The 24727-nt window shown below is 41.3% G+C and overlaps 1 protein-coding gene across 1 annotated transcript in view; it reads left to right on the top strand.

Moving 5' to 3' along the window:
* Nucleotides 1-24727, top strand: part of PPM1H (protein phosphatase, Mg2+/Mn2+ dependent 1H) — a 192737-nt gene that overhangs the window by 126192 nt on the left and 41818 nt on the right. The window contains exons 6-8 of the mRNA XM_077265502.1: nt 1870-1988; nt 16627-16690; nt 19577-19684. Coding sequence (XP_077121617.1) covers nt 1870-1988; nt 16627-16690; nt 19577-19684 — 291 coding nt within the window. The remainder of the gene's footprint in view (nt 1-1869; nt 1989-16626; nt 16691-19576; nt 19685-24727) is intronic.

The raw sequence follows: 24727 nt of genomic DNA, 5'->3' as shown, positions 1-24727 counted from the left end.
GTCAGGAGCCTGAGATGGCCACTCCAGAAACTTCACTTTGTTCTGCTGTAGCCAATGACAAGTGGACTTGGCCTTGTGTTTTGGATCGTTGTCATGTTGGAACGTCCAAGTATGCCCCATGCGCAGCTTCCAGGCTGATGAGTGCAAATTTGCCTACATTATTTGCTGATAACGTGCTGCATTCATCTTTCCTTCAACTTTGACCAAGTTTCCTGATCCTTTGTAGCTCACACATCACCAAAACATCAGCTATCCACCTCTGTGCTTTACAGTACGAATGGTGTTCCTTTCATCATAGGCCTTGTTGACCTCTCTCCTAATGTAACGTTTAGGGTTGTGGCCAAAAAGTTCAATTTTGGTCTCATCACTCCAAATTATCTTGTTCAAGAAGTTGTCTCTGTGCTGTTTTGCATATTGTAGGTGAGATACTTTGTGTCATTTGCGCACTAATGGCTTTCTTCTGGCGACTCAACCATGCAGACCATTTTTCTTCAAGTGCCATCTTATTGTTCTTCTGGAAACAGCCACGCCGCTAGTCTTTAGAGGGTGCTGTATTTCAGCTGATGTTATTTGAGGGTTTTTCTTTGCATCCTGAACAATTTTCCTGGCAGTTGTGGACGACGTTAATGTTGGTCTACCTGACCGTGGTTTTGTTTTTATAGAGCCCCTGATTTTCCATTTGTTAGTCACAGTTTGAGTGCTGTTGCCTAGCATTATCAATTCCTTGGATATCTTTTTGTATCCCTTTCCTGTTTTATGCAGTTCAACTACCTTTTCTCGTTGATACGTTGACAACTCTTTTGCTTTCCCCATGACTCTCAATCCAAAAATGACAGTGGCTGGATGAAAGATGCAAGAGTCTGTCTGGATCCCAGAAACTTACTCAGCTTTTATGCACACACTGATTACAAGCAAACAGGTCACAGGTGAGGATGTTACCTTTAGTAGCCATTCAAACATATTTGTGTTAACTTCTGTGCATGTTATCAGGCCAAAATCACCAGGGTATGCAAACTTTTGATCAGGGTCTTTTGGATGTTTTGGGTTGACATAATGATTTAAAAAGAGAAAATAAATGGCTTCACCCAACCACTAACCATGAGTGGAGAAAGTTTTGATGTTATCATTCATATTCTCTGAAAAAAGGCCAAGAAAGCAAAAATTAAGCCGGTGTATGTAAAGTTTTGATAACAACTGTACATATCAATTTCTCAGGAACAGACTGGCCATATTAATGTATCACCAGACTTTTATTTGTTAGAGCTACATGCACATATCACTAGACTTGATGTTGAAATTCTGCTTACACATTCCCTTTAACAAAAGTCAAGCTTTTGTTTGTCTGCCCCTTCGGTAAAGTGAGGATACAAAGTTAAATTATCATTGTTTGTTTTTTTTAAAGGTTAACCATCAACACGGTTTGTCCCTTAAGCAATTGTTATAGAGAAATGAAGAGATCCCTAAAATAAATCCTATAAATATAATGGGGGGATATATGGTTACATAATTTATGAATAAGCTATAGAAAAAGAGCTTTGCTGTCATTTTTTTTGTGTTTTATCTTTTCTGTACACTAAATAAATTCAGCAGACCCATTTCTCTATTAGGAATGCAGGGAATTAATCCAGGATTTGGTTTGCAATGCTGCTTAATCTCAGTGGTTTATGTCAAGATTCACATCTAAGTCCTGATTTCCTGCCATCACTTCCAGGAGCTAAAATTACAGATAAGATTGATTATGTAAGCTATTCATGCTCGGGTGAATATGCAGAACAAGGCTCAGATATGGTTGTACTAATCTTTTCGAATGTACATTACATGGCTTACAGTTTCTAAGGAATCTTCTATTTCTCTTTTCCAATCTGTTAGGCTTTCCTGCAGCCACATCTACTGGGAAATGAGTTCACACATTTAGAATTTCCAAGAAGAGTGCAACGTAAGGAACTGGGCAAGATGATGCTTTACAGAGACTTTAATATGACCGGCTGGTGAGATTTCATATTTGGACTCCTTCACATATAATGTTGGTTGATTACTGCTATTCTGCCTAAACAGAGGTTCCTTTAGTAAATTTAAAACATTGTTTGTATGTATGTTTTTTTTTCACCAAATGTTATACAATGGCATGTAAAAGTTTGGGCACCCCTGTAAATAAATTACTGTTATGGTGAACAGTTAAGAGGGTTGATGATTACATGATCTCTAAAAGGCCTAACGTTAAAGATGATGCATTTCCTTTGTCTTTGATGCAAAAAAAATATATATTATAATCTTTAGAATTGAGAGTCCTCAGTGGTTGATACCTTTATCAACTTTAGCTTTCGAGACTACACCCCCCCCCTCTTTTTTTTTTTTCTATGCTGTTGTGCATAAATATGTGATTCTTCAGAATTTGTTTTAGTCTTTGCCTGATGAAGAGACCTGTGTAGTCTGGAAAGCTTGCAATTTGTTACCATCTTTTCAGTTAGCCATTTAAAGGTATCAACCACTGAGGACTCTCAATTCTAAATATTTTTCTATCTACTGGCTAACACGGTACCCAGATATATTTCTTTCCTGTATTATAATCTTTTACATTTAAAAAATTACAAAAAGGAAAATAGGCTGATCCAAAAGCTTGGGCACCCTTGGAGATTTGTGTATTCAGGTAACTTTGACCGAGGTTTCAGACCTTAATTAGCCTGTTAGTTATTGCTTGTTCACGATCATCGTTAGGAGAGGCCAGGTGATGCAAATTTCTCAGCTTTACAACCCAGCCTCCTCTAACCTTGTGCCAAAAACAGCAGCCATGGATTCTTCTAAGCAGCTGCCTAGCACTCTGAAAATGAAAATGGAGGAGCCCCACAAAGCAGGAGAAGGTTATAAGAAGATAGCAAAGCGTTTTCAAGTTGCCCTTTCCTCAGTTCAAAATGTAATTAAGAAATGGCAGTTAACAGGAACAGCGGAGGTCAAAATAAGATTTGGAAGACCAAGCAAAATTTCAGGGAGAGCTGCTTGTAGGAATCTTATAGAGGCAAATCAGAATGCCCACCTGACTGCAAAAGGCCTTCAGAAAGATTTAGCAGACTCTTGAGTTGTGGTACATTGTTCTATTGTTCAGAGACACCTGCACAAATATGGCCTCTTCATGGAAGAGTCTTCAGAAAAAAACCTCTCTTGCATTTTCACCATAAAACTCAGCATCAGAAGTATGCGAAAGAACATCGAAACAAGCCTGATACATTTTGGAAACCAGTCCTGTGAACTGATGAGGTTAAGATAGAACTCTTTGGCTTCAATGATCATAGGTATGTGTGGAGAAAAAGAAAGCACAGAATTTCAGGAAAAGAACATCTCGCCAACTATTAAGCATTGGGGGTGGATCAATCATGCTTTGAGGTTGTGTTGCGGCCAATGGAACGGGGAAAATTTCACAGGCAGAGGGAAGAATGGATTCAATTAAATTTTACCAAATTCTTGATGCAAACATAATACCATCTGTAAAAAGCTGAAATTAAAAAGAGGATGGCTTCTACAAATGGTTAATGCTCCTAAACAAAATTGTGTCAAAATCCACAATAGACTACCTCAAAAGTCACAAGGTGAAGGTTTTACAATGGCCCTCACAGTTCATTGAGCTGAACATCATTGAATATCTGTAGCTAGATCTCAAAAGAGCAGTGCCTGCAAGAAGACCCAGAAGTCTCACATAACTGGAAGAATTGGCTGAAAATCCCTTAAACAAGATTTGAAAGACTCTTGGCTGACTGCAAAATGCATTTGCAAGCTGTGATGCTTTCAAAAGGGGGTGCTACTAGATACTATACTTTCAGGGTGCACAAACTTTTGCATTGGTGCATTTTTCCTTTTTGCAATTTTTAAAATGTAAGATGAATTTTTTTTTTTTTTTTTTTTAGCATAAACTACAAAGGAAATGTGTCATCTTTAACTTTAGGCCTTTTAGAAATCATTTAATCTTGAACGAAAATTTTGCTGCAAATCCTAATGCGTTGGCAGGAAAAAAGCTGGGTGAAATCCACACATTTTTGCAACATTTTTGTTGCATCTCTTACTTACATTTTTGGTTGAGATTTTCCCCATACATTAGTATGGATGAAATCTGCAGGAAAAACTGTGAAGGAATTGACATACTGCAGATCTAAATCTGCTGCAAATCTACAAAGAAAAAATAAGTGACATTTGCATGACGCTTCAGAAATTTTACTAACTCTACTGGTGCTAGGAAATCCTTCAGGTTTTGTAACAAAATTGCTCAGAAAAAAGCGCAACGTGTGCACATACCCTTACAATGTAGAAGAGCCTTGCAGTCTATAGTAAGGCTATATTCACATGTTGCATTTTTGCAGCATTTTTATCTGCAGCATTTCTTCACCCTCTGGAAACAATGGGTAAGAGCAAAAGCACAGCAAAAACATAGGTATCAGTTTTTGCTGTGGTTTTCATGCAAAAACATTAAGGAAGTGGCAGATTTTTTGGGGGGTGCTAAAGCTTATCAGCATTCACAAGAGACCGCAAAAACGCAACCTGTGAACATATCCTAAACCCTTGTGTGATATGGCTGTTTGGAGTTGAATTCATGTAACTCAGAAGTTGAACTGGAAAGATGCTGGAAATCAGTAATAAGCAAGTATTTTAATACAACTACAGTACATTGCACATTTGTATTTAGGAAGGTTTAGGGGATACAGATTTTTTGGGGGAGTTCTCCATCTCTTCTTTTTTTTTTTGTCGGGAGTGCTCCATCTCTTCTTTTTGTTGGGAGTGCTCCATATCATCTTTTGTTTGTCGGGAGTGCTCCAGCTCTTCTTTTTTTTGGTCGGGAGTGCTCCATCTCTTCTTCTTTTTGTCGGGACTGCTCCATCTCTTCTTCTTTCTCCTGAATGCTCCATCTCTTCTTTTTTTTGTCTGGAGTGCTCCATCTCTTCTTCTTTTTGTCGGGAGTGCTCCATCTCTTCTTTTTCTCCTGAGTGCTACAGCTCTTCTTTTTTTGGTCGGGTGTGCTCCATCTCTTCTTCTTTTTGTTGGGAGTGCTCAATCTCTTCTTTCTCCTGAGTGCTCTATCTCTTCTTTTTTGGCAGGAGTGCTCCATCTCTTCTTTTTGGCAGGAGTGCTCCATCTCTTCTTTTTGTCGGGAGTGCTCCATCTCTTCTTTTTGTTGGGAGTGCTCCATATCATCTTTTGTTTGTCGGGAGTGCTCCAGCTCTTCTTTTTTTTGGTCGGGAGTGCTCCATCTCTTCTTCTTTTTGTCGGGACTGCTCCATCTCTTCTTCTTTCTCCTGAATGCTCCATCTCTTCTTTTTTTTGTCTGGAGTGCTCCATCTCTTCTTCTTTTTGTCGGGAGTGCTCCATCTCTTCTTTTTCTCCTGAGTGCTACAGCTCTTCTTTTTTTGGTCGGGTGTGCTCCATCTCTTCTTCTTTTTGTTGGGAGTGCTCAATCTCTTCTTTCTCCTGAGTGCTCTATCTCTTCTTTTTTGGCAGGAGTGCTCCATCTCTTCTTTTTGGCAGGAGTGCTCCATCTCTTCTTTTTGTCGGGAGTGCTCCATCTCTTCTTTTTGTTGGGAGTGCTCCATATCATCTTTTGTTTGTCGGGAGTGCTCCAGCTCTTCTTTTTTTTGGTCGGGAGTGCTCCATCTCTTCTTCTTTTTGCCGGGAGTTCTCCATCTCTTCTTCTTTTTGTCGAGAGTGCTCCATATCATCTTTTTTTTTTGTCAGGAGTGCTCCATCTCTTCTTCCTTTTCTCCTGAGTGCTCCAGCTCTTCTTTTTTTTGTCGGGAGTACTCAATCTCTTCTTTTTTTTGTCGGGAGTGCTCCATCTCTTCTTTTTGTCGGGAGTGCTCCATCTCTTCTTTTTTTTGTCAGGAGTGCTCCATCTCTTCTTTTTGTCCTGAATAGTGATGAGCGAATATACTCATTGCTCGGGTTTTCCCGAGCATGCTCGGGTGACCTTCGAGTATTTGTTAGTGTTCGGAGATTAAGTTTTCATCGCCTCAGCTGAATGATTTACAGCTATTAGCCAGGCTAAGTACATGTGGGGGTTGCCTGGTTGCTAGGGAACCCCCACATGTAATCAAGCTGGCTAATAGCTGTAAATCATTCAGCTGCCGCGATGAAAACATAATCTCCGAATACTAACAAATACTCCGAGATCACCCGAGCAATGAGTACACTCACTCATCACTAGTCTTGAATGCTCCATCTCTCCTTTTTTTTTTGTCGGGAGTGCTCCATCTCTTCTTCTTTTTGTCAGGAGTTCTCCTTCTCTTCTTCTTTTTGTCAGGAGTTCTCCGTCTCTTCTTCTTTTTGTCAGGAGTTCTCCTTCTCTTCTTCTTTTTGTCTGGTGTACTCCATCTCTTCTTTTTTTTTGTCGGGAGTGCTCCATTTCTTCTTTTTGTTGGGAGTGCTCCATTTCTTCTTTTTGTTGGGAGTGCTCCATCTCTTCTTTTTGTCGGGAGTGCTCCATCTCTTCTTTTTGTCGGGAGTGCTCCATCTCTTCTTTTTGTCGGGAGTGCTCCATCTCTTCTTTTTTTGGTTGAGAGTGCTCCTTTTCTTCTTTTTGTCCTGAGTGCTCCATCTCATCTTTTTGTCGGGAGTGCTCTATCTCTTCTTCATTTTGTTGGGAATGCTCCAACTCTTCTTCTTTTTTGTCAGGAATGCTCCATCTCTTCTTCTTTTTTTGTGTTATTATTTTCCTAGAAGTTTTGCCCCTGCAGGATTATTTGATGCATAGACGTGCTATGTGGTGGCAAGCAGACTGGCCATAGATCTATAATATGGGACCTAGGGACTACTTGTTCCATTACAAAAGGTCCATGCATGAGCCAAGAGTTTTTCCCATGATTGTTCACCAAGAGCCCACCACGCCAACATCTTTCTGCCATGGGAAAGTGGAGGAGGGGAGGTATGTTCCTAAAGATTGACGATTTGGGACGGCAGCATGGTTGTGCTGCTGGCCCAATCTTTGCCCTCACAGATGAGGCAAGCAGAGGCGGCTTTGTTCCGGCGGAACTGGAAATCTCAGCTGGACTGAAACTGTTTAACTTCAGAGCAGTGTTTGCGGCCGCTTGCTTATAGACTGCAGAGGTGGCCTGTAACCATGGCAGTGAGCAGTACACTAGACTTGAATATCCCGCTAGTCTTGTGAATTTAGAGGATTTTTAATATAAGGTAAATTGAAAAGTTCCTTGATTTTACAATCACTTTACAATTGTACCCATTTTACAAGATTTGGTTGCTAAACTGCACATGTATTTTACCATAAGATGTTTTTACTCTGTCCTACTGGAGAACTTCTGCATAGAATGTAGATGTAAAGAATTTGAATGACACATTTGCTCCCTATCTTCATGCACTCTATGCAGAACCACAATTCGCATACCTAGAAATGTGATCATTTTGATATGTGTTCAGGTTACTGATATTTCTTTATATCTTTTTCACTTGATTGACTAGTTTTTATTTTTTGAATCTCATTATAATAGAAACCTGTCAAACATTTAAAATATTAGCTGAATATTCATAAATGGCTTTATTCGATAGAGTAAAAATGTTCCTCTTACCTCCCTTCCCGCAAGAGATGTGTCAGGATGATATACCTCTAAGCATGTTTGATTTGATTGCATTTAATTAAAAATATTAGTATGCAAGAATATATTTTTCTTTCGTTGGCGCTTTGTTGAGTTTTGGAGCTCTGCCAAGCTGCTAAGCATCAGGGAATTACTTTATTTCCCTCTTCCAGCTAAGAAGGTCTTTTACTCTCCAAGGATCTGATTAAAAGAAACTTCACTTTCAATACATTCAGATGCTTCGCAGTGACCTTTTCTTTGTGAGAGTCCGTGGATTTTCTTTACCGAAACAAAAAAGGGCTTATTAATCTCTGCCAGAATTGGAAAACAAGAAGACAAAAAATGATTATCTAGATTTAATTTGTGTCTTCCAAATCATATGTAATGAAGCGGGTGGGGTAGCTGTCTCGCTGAGGCTTTATTATGCTTTTTAGTGTATGACTAAAAGAATTTGAAAACATGAGATGAAAGAGTGGAATTACACTGCATTCTGCATTGACCCACTTAATTCGCAAGGAATTGATCCAATGTTACATGAAGGGTTTTTTTGTTTTGTTTTTCAAATAAGTTATTCTTTGTATAGTAGAAACAACATTTTTTCTTGTACTTTCTATATCATTTCCTTTCTTTTTTTAAACATCACTCAGCCATACTTCAGCCAAAGATTAGACGCAGTCCCATCATGGAATGAATATAATTGATATAGCCAAAATTTCAAAGGAGAGTATCGGTAATCTATAAAACTATAGTGCAAGAGTAAATTGTGACTGGGATGAACCCATCAGCAGCTATGTAATTGTGGACAAAGTGTACTGAAGATTTATTTTTAAGCTGAGAACACCTGAGAAGAGAGGCTCAGAAGAGGAATTCGAAGCAGAGAGGCTCGGAGGAGGAATTCCGAGACGAGAGACCAGAGTGGGAAGGAAGCAGCCAGAAACAGAACAATGAGAGAAGAGTGAAAAGAAAAATCGAAAAAAGACAGGGGTGGGGAGTATGAATGGAAAATTTAGATGGAGAGAAGGCAGTTGGCCAGGAGGGAAACATGCAGTGGTGTAACTAGAGTCCAATGGGCCACAGTGGAGAATTTGGATCTGCCTTGCATCTTGGTCAGTTTATGGGCACATGTTCTAAATCTTATAAAACATATGAGTTGCACCCCCTTCCCCATTATGTAGTAATGTTCCCCATCTTGGGCTCCTTCCTGGTATATATGTGCCCCATCCTTAGCCCATCCTATATATCTCCCCCGTCCTGGTATATATGTCCCTAACCCTGGCCCCATACTGTTATCCTGGGTCCCATCCTGGTATATATCCTAGTATGTGTATATGTATTCCCCTTCCTGGTATATATGTCTACCATTCTGTCGCTGTTCTTTAATGCATAGAGAGAAAAAAAAATGTACTCCCCGTTCCCTTTGCTCTCCCGGTGTGTGGCGCCCTCTTCTGAAGTCGGCAGCTGACTTAAGCTAGCAAGCGACGGGAGCGCATGACATCATTACCATGCACCCCCAGTCACGTGCACACTGACTTCCGCTTCTGGCCTCTGATTGGCTGGCAGCAGGTATTGCAGAGCACGGACCTGGAGGGTCTGTGTGTTGCAATACACTTCACCTGAATGTGAGTCCGAGGACACAAGTCCAGTTGAAGTTTCGCTGGTGTCGGCAGGCCCATCAACCACAAGGGCCCAATTGTGACCACAATTGTTACGCCACTGATGGAAACATGCTAGCTAGAACCTAAAATCCTAGGATGTTTAAAGGTGATATTTGGCAGGGTCCTGAAAGGCTATCAAGTAAATTCTGAACTTTCTGAAAGAATCGTTTATATTGCAGGATAAGGGCATAAAGTCTTCCATTATCATTCATTTTGAAAAACCAAATGCTCAGGTAGATTACTTGTGTTTCATTGTTAGAACAATGTAGGAGCGAACTGTATTGATCAGGTGACCTAACAAGGATGGTTTGTACTTTTTGGATGGGGATATCACTAAGGTGCAGGAGTAGTAATTTCAGGTCAGGGTGCATTTGGAACCCACGAGAGAGGAGATGATCCTTAGGACATCATCCCAGAAAGACATAAGGATAAAGTAAGCATGATATCTTCTTCCTTTCCAGCTTCTGCAAAAAGTAGATGGCTGTAACCTATGCAGACTGGAGTGGGCCTGATGCCACCTACAGAGGATTTTGTAATCAAATCCCTGGCACCTGAAGCAAATTGGCGACTTATGAGACAAGAAGAAAATCCTTTGCCCATGGTCATTAGATAGGGAGAGGTCAAATGCTGTTCCAAGCACAACATAAAAACCTACATGGGAGCATCAGAGGGGATGGCAAGGAGCAGACCATCAAGGGAGTCTATATACTGTACTGTAACTATGAGAAGCTGCGCAACTGTGTCCATCGCAAGATCACAGCAGATTTTATCCACTTCAAGTAAACAATATAGGATCTCTTTCTGATCCCTTCTTACAACTGTATACTGTAAAGTGTGATCATTTTTATTCGCCAATGGGTAACTTTTTTGTTTTTCTAAACAGCTTACCTTTTTTTATACATTAGGGAGCCAACATGCTTCATAACTCTTGCTTCACTCAGGAATGACCTACTGTTGCCAAACTGAATTAATATCAGAGCTCTGGAGCTGGTTAACCATTTGGACCTGCGTAGTGAAAGCAATGAAGTTGCTTGGACAAGTCGACGAGCTTCAAGAGGCCTTCTCTTTAATGCTAGGTTACAGGAAGATCTTGGATCTTTAGAAGTGTTGACCGAAACAATTAGTGCATTTTCTTCGGCAGGCACTCTCACTAATTTGCAGTATGTTTAGATTTTTTTCTTATAAATATTACATAACCCAATGTCCTGCAACAACAACAAATTACCACAAAAACATTTTGCTCTGAAGTCATGGGACAGTTCAGCCATAGGCAACATCTGTATTTGGATTTTGTATGTTCTTCCTCATCCAAGCTTGGGGTCCAACAGTCTGCAGTCACTGTGTGACTGGAAGTACATAAGTTTCATACTTGTGGTCACATGACCACTCGCTCCCAGCGCTAGCACCGTAGAATCCTGACAATGTGCACAATGAGGATTTACAATTCTGCCCCAAGCCTGGTCAACCCCTTTAAAAAAAAAATTCTAACATTTCTCTAAAATTAACCTTAATGGGAATTTGGCAGCATGTTTTTACCATAAAATCTTAAGAGCACCATAACATGTGGCGAGAGAGCCTGATTCCAGCGATGTATCACTTACTGGGCTGCACTTGAATGTTCACACTATAATCGTTCTGTGTACATGTAATGTCATTGTTCTTGGCAGGTCATGTCTTGTTGTGCTGCCAAGAACTATGATTTTTAAAAAATGTAAAAAAAAATGTATTTTACCCGACTAACGAGTGTTTTACTCAGTTGGCAGGTGATTGGTGGCGGTCGATAGAAATGCTCATTCCTTATAATCTGCTAATGTAAATGCACCCTTAATGATACTGAAAACTGTACTATGGTGAAGATTTTATTGCTGGATAAGCATCCGGTAATTGAACCGTCAATGTCCGGGATAGGCAATAAAACACTTGGGAGCTCTTTAAAACCCCATTCCAACGTTGAGCGTAATAGTACACCCACGTCGGACTTCCCCTGTTTTCCGGGCACATTACAGCTGATCTGTACAGCTAACATGTGCCCAAAACAGCCGCGGGTGGAATTGTGATCCACCCACTACTGTTAACTAGTTAAATGCCAATCTCTGACAGCGGCATTTAATTCGCGCTTACTGGAAGCGCGTCATAAGTCCTGCCCATCGATAACCTGTCACATAATCGCGGGTCACCAATGGGTCGGCATGACAACCAGAGGTCTGCAGCAGACCTCCATGGTTGTCATTGCCAGATTGCTATGAGCGCCACCCTGTGGCCTGAAATTCAAAAACTGAAATAGCTCTGGTTGTTAAGGGGTTAGGCTATGTGCACACGTTTCGGATTTTGCTGCGAATCCGCAGTGGATTGGGCGCTGCGGATTCTCAGCTGTTTTCCATGCGTTGTACAGTACCATGTAAACATATGGAAAACCAAATCCGCTGTGCCCATGCTGAGGAAAATACCGCACGGAAACGCTGCGTTGTATTTTCCACAGCATGTCAATTCTTTGTGCGGATTCCACAGCGGTTTACACCTGCTCCTCGATAGGAATCCGCAGGTGTCAAACCACAGGTGGAATCCGCACAAAACCCGCAAGAATTCCACCGTAAATCCGCAGGTAAAACGCAGTGCGTTTCACCTGCGGAGTTTGCAAAACCGGTGCAAAAAAATCCGCACACGATTCCGCAACGTGTGCACATAGCTTTAGGCTGTGTGCACACGTTGCTGATTTTTTGCTGTTTTTTCACAATAAAAACGCTATAAAACCGCAAAAAAAACAGCACACAATATGCATCCCATCATTTAGAATGAATTCGGCAATTTTTGTGCACATGATGCGTTTTTTTCCGCGAAAAAAAACGCATTGCAGTAAAAAACGCAGCATGTTCATTAATTTTGCAGGGTTTTTTGCGGATTTCCCACTATAAAATGCATTGGGAAATGTCCAGAAAAACACACCAAAAACGCGGTAAAAACGTGCAAAAAAACGCATGCAGATTTCTTGCAGAAAATTTCAGGTTTTTCTCAGGAATTTTCTGCAAGAAATCCTGAACGTGTGCACATAGCCTAAAGGTTCAAAGTAGACACAAGTCTATATAGTTCACCCTATCCCTTATGGTTTTTTCAGTTTTGGAAATGAGGCACTTGCAGTGTGCAATAAAAATAAGCATAAGTAATTTTTTTGCATTCAATCTTAAGAAAAAAATGTTGATAGCCTTCATAATGGGTACTATTTATCTCCTGCAGATCTACCAGTTCTCTAAATGCTGAGCTCTGTATACCTTCACCCATACCACTGGCCGCTTCCTGTGCATAAGCAGAAAGCTGCCAATTAGTGGTAGGTGGCAGGGTCATACAGAATACAGTGAATCCTGCTTTGAGCTCGGGGTTGGACACGATAACCCTGGAGGTCCCTTCCAACTTTAACAATCTATGATTCTATGAGAACTCAAAAATATGGAGGACTACATTGCAGCAGGTTTATTAATCCTTTGGTGATAATCTCCTGCTGATAAAATGGTGTTTTTATGAAAACTACTGCAAGCAGCCTCCCAGTAAGCGACTCATTACTGCAGTCAGGGTCTTAGCCTCTACATTATGCTTCTCTCTGATAATGTTGGGACTGATTCCTTTTAAATCGGGAATTACAAGTGAATGGGAAGAAAACCAATAGGATTTAAGTATGATGTGCAGCAATAGTCTGGTTTAGATGAACCATACTGTGGTATGTGTCAGTAGTTCCAGTTGGTAAGGAATCGCTTGGTTTTTCCTTTCTGAGAGGAAATGATCTTAATATCCATTGTTTAGTAATGTTAACTAATGACACACAAATTACGGTAGCCTTTTTAAGTGAAGGGAGGTTGTAAGCGATATTGCAGAGAGCGCTGGTGTGCGTGTTAAGGATAAGCAAGTAACAGAAAAAAACAATACAAAGAATGTCAATACCTTTAGAAACTAAAGTCTGTAGCGACTGAGTAGTAAAGTCCATAGTTTGGGACTATATTTTAAGTCACATCCTAAAATTTTTGTATTTTATTAATGTCACTGTTGTAAATAAAAATGAAAATCGATACAGACCTCTCCAGGGAGGGGACATGTCCCCCTCTTATTGAATACTAGATGGTAGCCCGATTCTAACGCATCGGGTATTCTAGAATATGTATGTAGTTTATTTATGAAGATTTTAGAATAATACATTGAATACACGGGATTCGGCCAACCGCGACCAATTAGCGAAGCGTGGTTCAAATCCCACGCCAATTCTCGGCCTGACTGCGCCTGTCGCTGATTGTTCGCGGCCGGCCACGTAGTATATAGCACAGCCACATAGTATATAAAGGCCCACGTAGTAAATAGCACAGCCACGTAGTACATTAGCACAGCCACGTAGTATATTGCACAGCCACGTAGTATATAGCACAGCCCACGTATGTAGCACAGCCACGTAGTATATAGCACAGCCACGTAGTATATTGCACAGCCCACGTAGCATAGGCAGCATCAATAGTAAAAAGTTGGTCACACAGGGTTAATAGCGTTAACGGAGTGCGTTACACCGCGGCATAACGCGGTCCGTTAACGCTGCCATTAACCCTGTGTGAGGTGAGCGCTGACTGGAGGGGATTGTGGAGCGGGCACTGACTGCGGGGAGGAAGGAGCGGCCATTTTGCCGCCGGACTGCCCGTCGCTGATTGGTCGTGGCTGTTTTGCCGCGACCAATCAGCGACTTGGGATTTCCGTGACAGAAAGACGGAAGTGACCCTTAGACAATTATATAGTAGATATGGGATTAATTACAGCTGGCAAAAACTAGGGAAAATAAAGAGTATTAACACTTCAACTTCCATTGAAATAGGGGCCTCCTGCAGTGACCAGATAATTACAGCTGGCTGGGAAGAAGACAACAAGTCTGAGATCTGTTTACACTGAGGCGGAGAAGAACCTTTCCCAGTCATAGCGCTTCCTACTAGTGAAAGTATCTTCTCAGACATTTTGGAGCCAGTGATCAGTTAGGAGTATTGTGGTTTTGCCTCAATCCGATATTTATGGGAGATATATTTTCAGTGTCGTAGCGAAGGGACGGACATAATACATTCGCTAACATTAATGTAAGGCCATTTTAACCCCTTCAATGTAATACAGTCAAATGGATCGTGCTATCCAGGCCATGTTTCATCTCTATAGATAAATAAAAGCGCGATAAGAAAAATGACGACAGTATCACATCACTGGGGACCTCCATGAACGAACATATCCTGTAAGTTGGAGATATTATGGATTTCTGAAGGACCTAGCACATCCTACAAGCGGCCCCCATGTGAACTCATCATCTCTTTGTTCATTCTAGAAGACATATGCTCTCTGGGAGGATACCATTTTCCCAATCTGAGTGATTCCCTCAGCTAAGCTCTGGGTCATTTCCATGACATTAGGTTTAGTACTTTTCTTTCATTATTCCTTTTTATTTTATGTAATTGTGTATATTGTATTGTTTTGTTCCCACTTTGTAACATCTTTGTATATATTTTATGGCTACTCTTCTGGGTTAACTATATAAAATGTAATAGCTCTGTTCCTCTTGCTCTGTAAACCGCGCTCCAATAACTGGCCAGCTTAGTAGTGGAAGCAGCTGCGGCCTTCACTATCACTCGTCAGCCAATTGCGTAATTATTCTGACAATTGAAGGCAACGGCTTATGTTCTCCTGACAAACTGGTGACAGCAGTGGACTCTGCTTGGTGTCTCCAGTGTCATCTGTGACGAAGTGGTAACTGTGGTGGGATCTTCGTTACCCCTCATCCCCACTCCTGCTGTTATTCTTGACAGTCAACTATGACGTTACATTTCACATCATTAATGTACATTGGTAATTGTATTTGATAAAGCTGTAAGCCTATAGGATATTTAATATAAGCTATGCATATGTAGTAGTGTTTGTCATTCCTCAGTGCTATGGCATTGATGAACATCTCCTTGGCTAGTGTTTTGTTCTGATATTTAAAATCTAAAAAGCTCATCCCCGGAGCTCAACGTTCCCATCCACCTGGTTTACTCTTCTTCACTTATCTTTAATGCTTTGTAGAACAAAGAATTTTTGATTGAGACAGGATGAGTTTTACTCAAGGACAAGTGAAACCCTGTAACCTTCAATGGAGACTGCAGCGCCGGAGTCAGCTCAGGGTTCTGGAATTTATGAGCTTTTTAATGTTTGCTCCTCAGCATGTGGGAACTGTCACTTGAAAGCTGCTCAGAAATTTTAGTGAGCAAAGATCCCGAGGTTAACGATTTATCCTGATTGTTGAAAGTTATGTACAGTAATTTTATGGAGTACATGTTAGAATAAAATGCCACTCTTACAATAAATGTAATGGTGTCTTCTATGGAATTGTATGGTATTTAGAGACTGCTTTTTATTTTTTTTTCAAAAACTGCACCACTTATGTATATGCTGCTGAATCTGGCACCGAAGGTCAGCCTGGCTCACTTGAATAGAACGAGGTGCAGTTCCAGGCACTTCCTGTAGACAACAGTGGTGCTGTTTGTGAAAGAAAGCAGACATGTATTTTCAATTTAATAGGACTGCTTTCATAATCAATATTTTGCTTTGATGGTAATCATTCTGTCATGACCGCTATTCCCAGTCATGTGAATCATCGTTGCATTTACTCACATAGGACATTCACCACCAATTTTTTTTTTTATTTTTTTTTTAATGGCAGAATAAAGATATGTACTAAATAATATATTACATGCGTGTCCATCCAGTAAATGATATTTTGTTTTCTGGACATGTTGTTAAAGTCCAAGGTTCATGATTGCTTGCCTTCCTTTTTTATGAATGAACAACTGAGAATTTTTCATGCGTTTCTGTGACTCTAGCCTAAGGCCTCATTGGCACTCATTCACGTATGAGAAAAACTGAACATTTCAGCAGTGATTTTCATCAGTGTCATCTGAGCTTTATTAGTTTGGTCACATTTTTATCAGTTTTTCTCATGTGAAGAACAAAAAAAGTGTCTCCAACTTCTTCTATCTAGCAGTCTATGAAAATATATATATATATATTTTTTTACTTGATTTGCATTGTCTTTTTTGTTCTGACACTCTGATCAATAACAGACATGTCTTTGCGATTTTGTGTGGACCGTTCATTATTATAGGTGTGAATGCTATCTGTGAGAAACCCTGACATCGCTCATACACGAAAAACGGATGTGTGAATGAGGTCTAACATGATAAAACTAAATATTTAGTTATTGTGAGCAGAGATGACTGTCCAAGGCTGCAAACTTAAACGTTCAGCTTTGCCATGTAGTTTCTGAGCCAGTATGGATATATCAGGAATGTCTAGAAGAACAGTAGCAATTGTTGACGGTTTTCTTTTAATAAAAGAGTTAAAAACTCTTAACTTATTGCTTCCTATAGGGCTTACAAGACAATTGAGGACGAAGATTTAAAGTTTCCTTTAATATACGGAGAAGGAAAAAAGGTAATTGATTTCCTTGGTAGCATCAACTGATTTCATGCTAAACATAAGTAACCTCAAATTCCTACTTTTGTCTTAAACATTTGCTGTTAGGCCCTGTTCATATCAGAAAAATGGCATCTGGCGTAGAGAGGTTTACTTACTCGTACCTACTATGCATGCAATACAATGAGGTGCATCCCTCATAGGCTTCTGTGTTCAAAATTTAATACCATATATTTTTTTTTTTTTTTTATGCCGGTGTGTGAATTCTACAGTTTTTACTTTGCTGTTTTATACCTTCTTTTTTTCTTGCATACACAATTGCATACTGACCTGACAAGACATTGGTTTGACCTCCTCCTGGTTTATGGAGTCCTCTTTTTCTCACCCGCGCTCTTTTTCTCACCCGCGCTCTTTTTCTCACCCGCGCTCTTTTTCTCTCGCGCGCGCTCGGCGCGCTCTCCTTCCGTTGAGGGCTCTTTTTCCGTCGAGGGCTCTTTCTGTTAAGTGCTTTCCTTTCTGGCTTTCTAATGAACTTTTCTCGGAACTCCAGACATTGCGGTGGCTTTCCCCTGGAGTTTCGGGGAAGTCCATGTTTTGCCATTTAGCACCGGACAGTAACTCTCCGGTATGAACGCCGAACTTTTAGCTTCGGGTTCACTTACCTCTGCTTGTAAGCACCAGCACTTCTTACCTAAGAGACTGGCCAACTCTGATAAATAAGCAAAGGTGGCCATAACCTAAGTAATGAACTATAGTATTAAAAATACTTCCATTCTTCTTTTAAACGGAACCTGTCAGGTCCCCCATGCCCTCCAACCCAACAGCATTCACCTATGTATGAGTGAAATCCCTGCCTAACAAGCCCTGTATGATTATTCAGTGGAAACAAGGTATAAAAAAAAGTATAATGTCCTCGTTTGCTATGCTAATGAGGGCTTTATCTAGTCGATGGGGTGTTAGTTTCCCTAGATTAGTCATCTTTCTTTCCATGTTATCAGGCTCCTGTGGATGTGATAGCATTTTTTGCACGAGTGGAGTCCTCTCTAGCTCATGCAAATCTCGCGCATGCGCGCCTATCATTCCAGCAGCATTACTGCGTCTCTGAATCCTAGTGTATGCTTCCCGGTTTCAGAGGCACGCATTGCGCATGTCTGGAAGTTTACATGATAGCTGTTTTCACTCAATAACGTTATACAAGGCTGGTTAGGCAGGGAATTTGCTCATACATAGGTGACTGCTGGGTTGGAAGGCATGGGGGACCTCACAGGTCCCCTTTTAAGAACCTCATGTTTTTACATGTATAGCAATAATGGAATTCATGTGTTCATTAATCACCGAAAGAAACAAAAGCAATTCACAAATTGCTGTTTATTTGCTATATTATATGTATTGTTTGCAAAAAGTTTTTTTTAGTGTGTAAAAGTGGCAAAATATTAAAAAACTATGTTTTATTAATCTGGTATCTCTGTAATTGTACTGACACAAAGAATAACATTGTCTTCTCACTTATATCATATGGGGAATGGCATAAAGAAAAATAAACTGAAATAATTCATAAACTACTATTAATTCATTCTGCCTCTAAAAAATCAGAAAAGGGCTTGGTTCACATGTGCTGTACTCCAAGTAATAGAATTCAGAGAACCCTCCTGATAAAACCTTTCACAATAATGAGTCAGACGGAGTCATTTTGGACTCCATACAGTCTATGTTGAGTCACTCATTTTTTTCCGGCAGTGTCCCATGTGTTTAGGCATGCACAAAAGTGCAGTCAGTTATACCTTTGTGTGCCTCTAAAAAAAAAAAAAAAAAAAGTTGGACCGCCAGTACAAAGGCCAGATGGAGTTCTGTGGTGCTGAATGAATTAGGTTTTCAGCAGATTTGGGCAGAAAAACTAATGTGAGTGCTCAGCATAGTGCACAGGATGGATGAGAACTTGACCTTAAAAAATATAACAAAAAATAAATAAATAAATTACCCCAAAATGTTACTAATAAGAACTTTAATTCTTCATACTAAAAATAGTCCCCATTTAGGTCCTTCATATATCAATGAATAATAGGGGGTTTCCACATTGCTGATATCTCGCAGGCTCTGGAAAAGCGCCATAATCCAACTCCCGCAACCTCAGCGCTCCTAAATCCAAATGGCACCTGTTCCCTACTGAGCCCGGTAGTTAATATCCATATGTATGGCAATGTTGTAGTAAGAAGAACACACTTGGGCCGTGCTTCATCAATGGCGATTTTTCTTGCTTGTCTTGATGAGGAGTCAACCACGCCTCTTCATGAATCTGGAACGTCTGATAATTGGTGTGTGCCTCCATGCACAATGCCTGAATCTTACTCCAGTTGGGGACTAGAGTGAGATTTCTGTTGTAGGTAATGTCACAGCTTGTCATGAATTAAACTAGCTGTGATGTCCCGCTTCCATGGCTGTCCTGCCTCAGCTCCACCCATTTTGGCAGACGTTGGAGAAACTGGAGTGTAATCGCACAAACATTTTTGCACAAATCAAGAGGCGCCACAAAATTTTGCTACTTTTCAAAGCTATTTATACCCAAATTTGGCGAAGTTGATTTGATGAATCGGGGGCTTAATAATTTACAGGGTGAGTGTCTCCAGGAGCAGAATCTGAGCACCGAGTAATAATCACAAAGCTGGCAGATTTGCAAGTTTTACGTCTTTAGGGGGACACTAAAAAAGGGACTCCGGGAGCAGTGAGATGGTTGCCGAGTGAGTATGCACACAGCGCACTGTTTTTTTCATATTAATGTTTTATGGCACGGATGTTTTACGTTAAAAACTTTAGCTCATTGATTTTGTATTCTTGTTAAGGGTTTAAAATATATATACCTGCAAGTTATTCTAATACATGCATCATAAATAATTTTTTTTAATGCAGGCCCGTGTAATGGCGACAATTGGTGTCACCAGAGGACTTGGTGATCATGATTTGAAAGTACACGATTCGAATATTTATATTAAACCATTTTTGTCTTCAATTCCTGAGGTAAGCGCAAATTACCGGTAAATAATACCTGAGATGAGGAAAGGCAAATGAGGGTCTTCACCCCAAATATTTTATGGTGTTTATGTAATGTACAGTATATATAAGCCAAAATCACAGTACTATTTGTATTGTGTGGTGCCAGAGGAAGATTCCTAAACTCGGCAAACTTTGGAGGTAGAACTTCTGCACACGCTATGAGATTTACATATTATTTTGTCATTTAAATTTCTGTTAAAAGCATCAGATTTAAAGTGTAAGGCCACGTTCACACCTTCAGTATTTGGTCAGTATTTTACATCAGTATCTTTATCAGGAACAACATTTAGGCCACGGTCACGCTATCCGTATTTGGTGAGTTTTTTTTACCTCAGTATTACTGCAGAAGTGGTGCATATGTTTCTATTATACTTTTCCTCTGATTGTTCCACTCCTGGTTTTGGCTTACAAATACTGATGTAAAATACTGAACGTGTGAACGTGGCTTAAATGTTGTTTCTGATGGACTTGCAGCAGGATGTCTGTCTGCCTCTAGTTCCTTGCTTCTCCCTCCCATCCCTTCTCCATAGACTTTTATGAGCAGCAACTGTCATGACATCCCTTAGTGAGCTGAAAATCTGTATTCACTGAAGACAAAAATTGAACTTGTAATATGAGAGAATGATCAACCCAGGAGGAAGAAAAAAGATTTCTGTGATATTTCAAAGTTGTTGTACATTACAAAATTGTGTTTTGTTTTTGTGGTAATTTTTTATCTTCACTTCTACTGTTAAATTAAAACCAGTTACTTTAAATTTGAACATTTCTGGTTGAGTGATTTTCATCAGATAATATATGGTAGATTGTTTATAGATAATGTAAATTTTATATATATATGTATTAAAAATAAATCCACCATGGGATGTTGCATAACAAACATCTAGCACAATATTTCTACAAGGGTATATACTCTATAATAATACAGATAATGGGTAATATGGAAAGTCGATATCATTGGATAAACCCTGCAGATGGAATCAAACACATAGCCAAATATCCATAGTAAATCACAAGTTTTATGCATATTGCATCACAATGGAGATAAGTTTGAGTCCAAAGCAAAAAATGCAAATTATAAAAGTTGGCAAGCCAATTGGGACATCTTATTTCTTTTGTTTTAATTAAAAAGAGATTTGGGAAAAAAAGAAAAATATGTAGGTGAGCGGAGTATCCAGTGTCTGGGGAAACTTCAAAAACCTTATCATAGCAAGCATGCTAACCTGGAGGGGAATGAAGAACAGGCATAAAAATACATAGATAAAAAATAATAAAAGGAGCCTGATGGGTTGAAAAATGATTGTTACTAGCAAAGACTGGATGTGGCGTGGACATGTGACTAATAGGTAGTAATAAAAAAAAAAAAAAACATATTTCATGTATTGTCCTAGAGCTGCCAAATAGATGTGTCATAGTGCAGATCATGCAGTGCAGTAGTCACGAGCTGATTTGAACAGTATCTGTTATTTATGATTATGGTGTTGTTTGACCAAATTCCCAATTTTTAGAGAAATATTGAGTCCTCATTGGTTGATACCTTTTTAATGGCTAACTGAAAAGATGGTAATAAATTGCAAGCTTTCAATACCATTAAAAGGTATCAACCACTGAGGACTCTAAAATCTAAATATTTTTCTATCTACTGGCTAACACGGTGCAAAAATTTATATCTTTCCTGTATCAATTTTTAGAGGCCATCCTATGAAATAGAATGTTCACTTTACCATATAATAGGCGTTAAATGGATGATCATTGGGTATCCCAACCGTATATCCACTAACTATTTTGAGAACAGAGGCCTTGGTTCCACATGTCTTTTTACTGCAGTTGGAGGAGGATATGAGATGATTATCTATCTTGGGCTCACCCCTTTAATTCTTGCAGGGCAACACAAGCTATGAGAGTCTGGAGTCCTATGTATTCTTAATATACGGGCTCCCCCTGCCCACCTGCAGCAAAACTGACCGCTTTCTTCTTATGCGCATTAAGGCCTCTTTCACACGATGTGTCCTCCTGTACGTGTAGTCGCAGAATTCACACGTACCAGAGACACTGACAAATGTAGACCCATTCAAATGAAGGGGTCTGTGCACATGTCAGTGTGTTTCCACGGACCGTGTGCCCCACACGTAGACATTTCCTTTTTTACGGTCAGCACGGGCTGGAAAACGTCTCGCACACGTGCACACAGAAAACACACATGGATGTCATCCGTGTGACACGCATCGGCTCCGGGAAAGAAGCGCTACAGTAATCGCTGTTCCCCCGGCACTGGGTGCTGAAGACTGCTCTCATCATTCTCCCCTGCTCTGCCGGCGATCGACGCGAGCAGAATAGAATGATGAGTTATATTCAAGTCAGAACAATGACAGCAGATGGGGGCTTTTGGGACTATTACTCCCATCAACCTACACCTGCTGCCGCTAATAAGTGACTGCTGGAGCGGATGATAGGGGGTATTCCTCCCCACCGCCTGCACTATAACTAAATAAGTGAAAGAAAACCCGGCATGGGTTCCCCTGTATTTTCTATAACCAGCCAGGCAAAACTCACACCTGGGTGCTGCAACAGTCAGCTGTCCGCTTCAGCAAGGCTATAGATATTAGTTATAGAAAATACGGGGGAACTCACACCGGGTTTTCCCTTCCCCCACGACGGCACACCTGAGAGAGGGGATCCGCCCAGTCAGGACAGGAAACCCTACTGAAAATAAAAGGGCGGTACCTCTCTGTCGCTTCAGTTGGGTTTCCTGTCCTGACAGGGACCCTTGCGCTGAACACGGCGGTTCCACTTACCCAGCTCCCGTCCCGGCGTAGAAGAACAGGCAGTACCTGTACGTCGGAGCTCGGGGTCTGGAGGCGCCGTCCGCGGGTCCTCTGGGGCTCTGCGTCCGAGCGGGCGTTGGTGCAGCACGGTCCTGGGCAGGTTCCTTCCGTGGCTGCCACGCCGCCCTCCTCTCTCTGCCGTGCGGCGGCCGCTTCCGGGTCGGACGTCACACGCAAGGCACGCTGGGAATGGGCGTGCCCGTGTGTCATAGGCGGGCGCCAGATCCAAGATGGCGGCGCCCACGAAGAAAACGCTGGCCGGTGGATAGGGACTCCGGCGGCAGAGCAGGGGAGGGGCCACTATTGGGCACCGGAGGAGGCGGGGAGTGCAGTGGATCCCCCATAAAAGGGGTGATAACCACAGAAGACACACTCGTGCCCAGAAACTTCATTATCGAAGTGGGGCAGCAAGAGCAGCAGCAGCCGCCGCCATCACAGCAGCAGCAACAGCAGGAGCTCTCGCCAGATGCCTTGCCGAGCCACCAGCATACCAGGAGCAGCCTCTCAAGTGGTAGGAGCAGCGGTCGCCTTGTCCGGCAAGATTCGTCGGCGTCCAAGAGGGACACTTCACGTGCATCTGTCCAGCCTCCAAAATCGGTACCTTTCATTGTCGGCGGTGGTGAGTGATCTACGTGAATGTCACCCTTATGGTAACAGGGTCCATTTTTTCTGTTTTGATCACTAGGGGTCCAGGAAGTCTAGCGGGAAAACAACCGAGTGTGTGCCCTTTGTAAAGACCCACATGCAGTTCAGTGGCAGAAGGATCTCTGTGCTGACTGCATTAATAAAACCATACAAGAAGAGACCCCTAATTTCGCCACTAGCCTTAAAGCCATAATACAGGCAGAAATAAAAAAAACTCCTTGAAAATGACCCTTAATAAACCGAGAAGGAAAAGCCGTAAGGCGTCTACAGAGTCAGATGCCTCTCAGAGACAGGAGAGTCATAAATCATCCCGAACTCCTTCTACCTCCTCTCCCTCTATCCAGTCTTCAGATTCCTCCTCGGACAGTGATTCAGGAGATCGTCCATATTTTCCAACGGAGGACGTAGACAAATTAGTCAAAGCAGTTAGATCTGCTATGGGTCTTAAGGAGGAGAATACACCTAGGTCACTAGAAGATGTCATGTTTGGTGGCTTAGAAGAGAAAAGGAAACGCACGTTTCCGGTAAATACAAAAATCAAAGCATTAATTGAGGAGGAGTGGAAAAAACCTGAAAAAATGGGTTCTTTACCTTCTTCATCCAATAGGAGATATCCTTTTGAGGATAAAGACTCTGAATCCTGGGAGAAGATCCCTAAAATTGACAGGGCAGTAGCCAAATGTTTATAAAGATCGTCCCTTCCATTAGAAGACTCGGGTGTTCTTAAAGACCTGCTTGATAAAAAAGCAGATGGTTTTCTGAGACATATCTGGGAAGCCTCAGCCGGGGGCCTGAAGCAAGCAATTGCTGGGACATGTACGGCCCGTGCTCTAATGGTCTGGCTACAGCAGATAGAGGATCCGCTAAGGGACAAAGTACCCAGAAGCAACATCCTTGCAAATATATCTTTAGTGCAAGGAGCAGCAGCTTTCTTGGCAGACTCTTCTGCAGATTCCGCAAGACTAACGGCCAGAGCAGTGAGCTTGTCCAATGCGGCAAGAAGAGCCCTTTGGCTCAAGGGTTGTCCGGGGGATTTGCCATCTAAACACAAGCTGTGCTCCATTCCATGTGACGGCCAACTTCTTTTTGGGAAAAAACTAGAAGAGATCCTGGAACATGCTGGAGATAAAAGAAAGTTTTTCCCAATATCCCTAAAGCAAAAAAATCCCCCCCAATGACATTACGCCAGAAGTGGGAGGAAGACTCTCCCTCTTCTTTCCGGCCTGGATAAATATCTCCCCCAGTACCTGGGTCGTGAATATTATCAAAGACGGCCTAAAAATAAAATTCATCCGTCCACCCAGGCGAAACTTTATAATAACTCCCCGAAGAAAGTCCCAGCAGGAGCAATCTGCCCTGAAAACCGAGGTCTTGGGACTCATTCACAAAAAGGTTCTTCAGGAAGTCCCGACTCAGGAAGAAAGAGGCGGATTTTACTCCCCCCTCTTCTTAATCCAAAAACCGGATGGCTCTTGGAGAACTATAATAAATCTAAGGAAGCTCAACCAATCGATAGAGAACTACTCCTTCAAGATGGAGT

Source organism: Ranitomeya variabilis, chromosome 5, assembly GCF_051348905.1.
Source record: "Ranitomeya variabilis isolate aRanVar5 chromosome 5, aRanVar5.hap1, whole genome shotgun sequence".
Taxonomy (NCBI): Eukaryota; Metazoa; Chordata; class Amphibia; order Anura; family Dendrobatidae; genus Ranitomeya; species Ranitomeya variabilis.
Note: the sequence above shows the minus strand (reverse complement) of the source record. Positions and strands in the feature narration are given on the sequence as shown.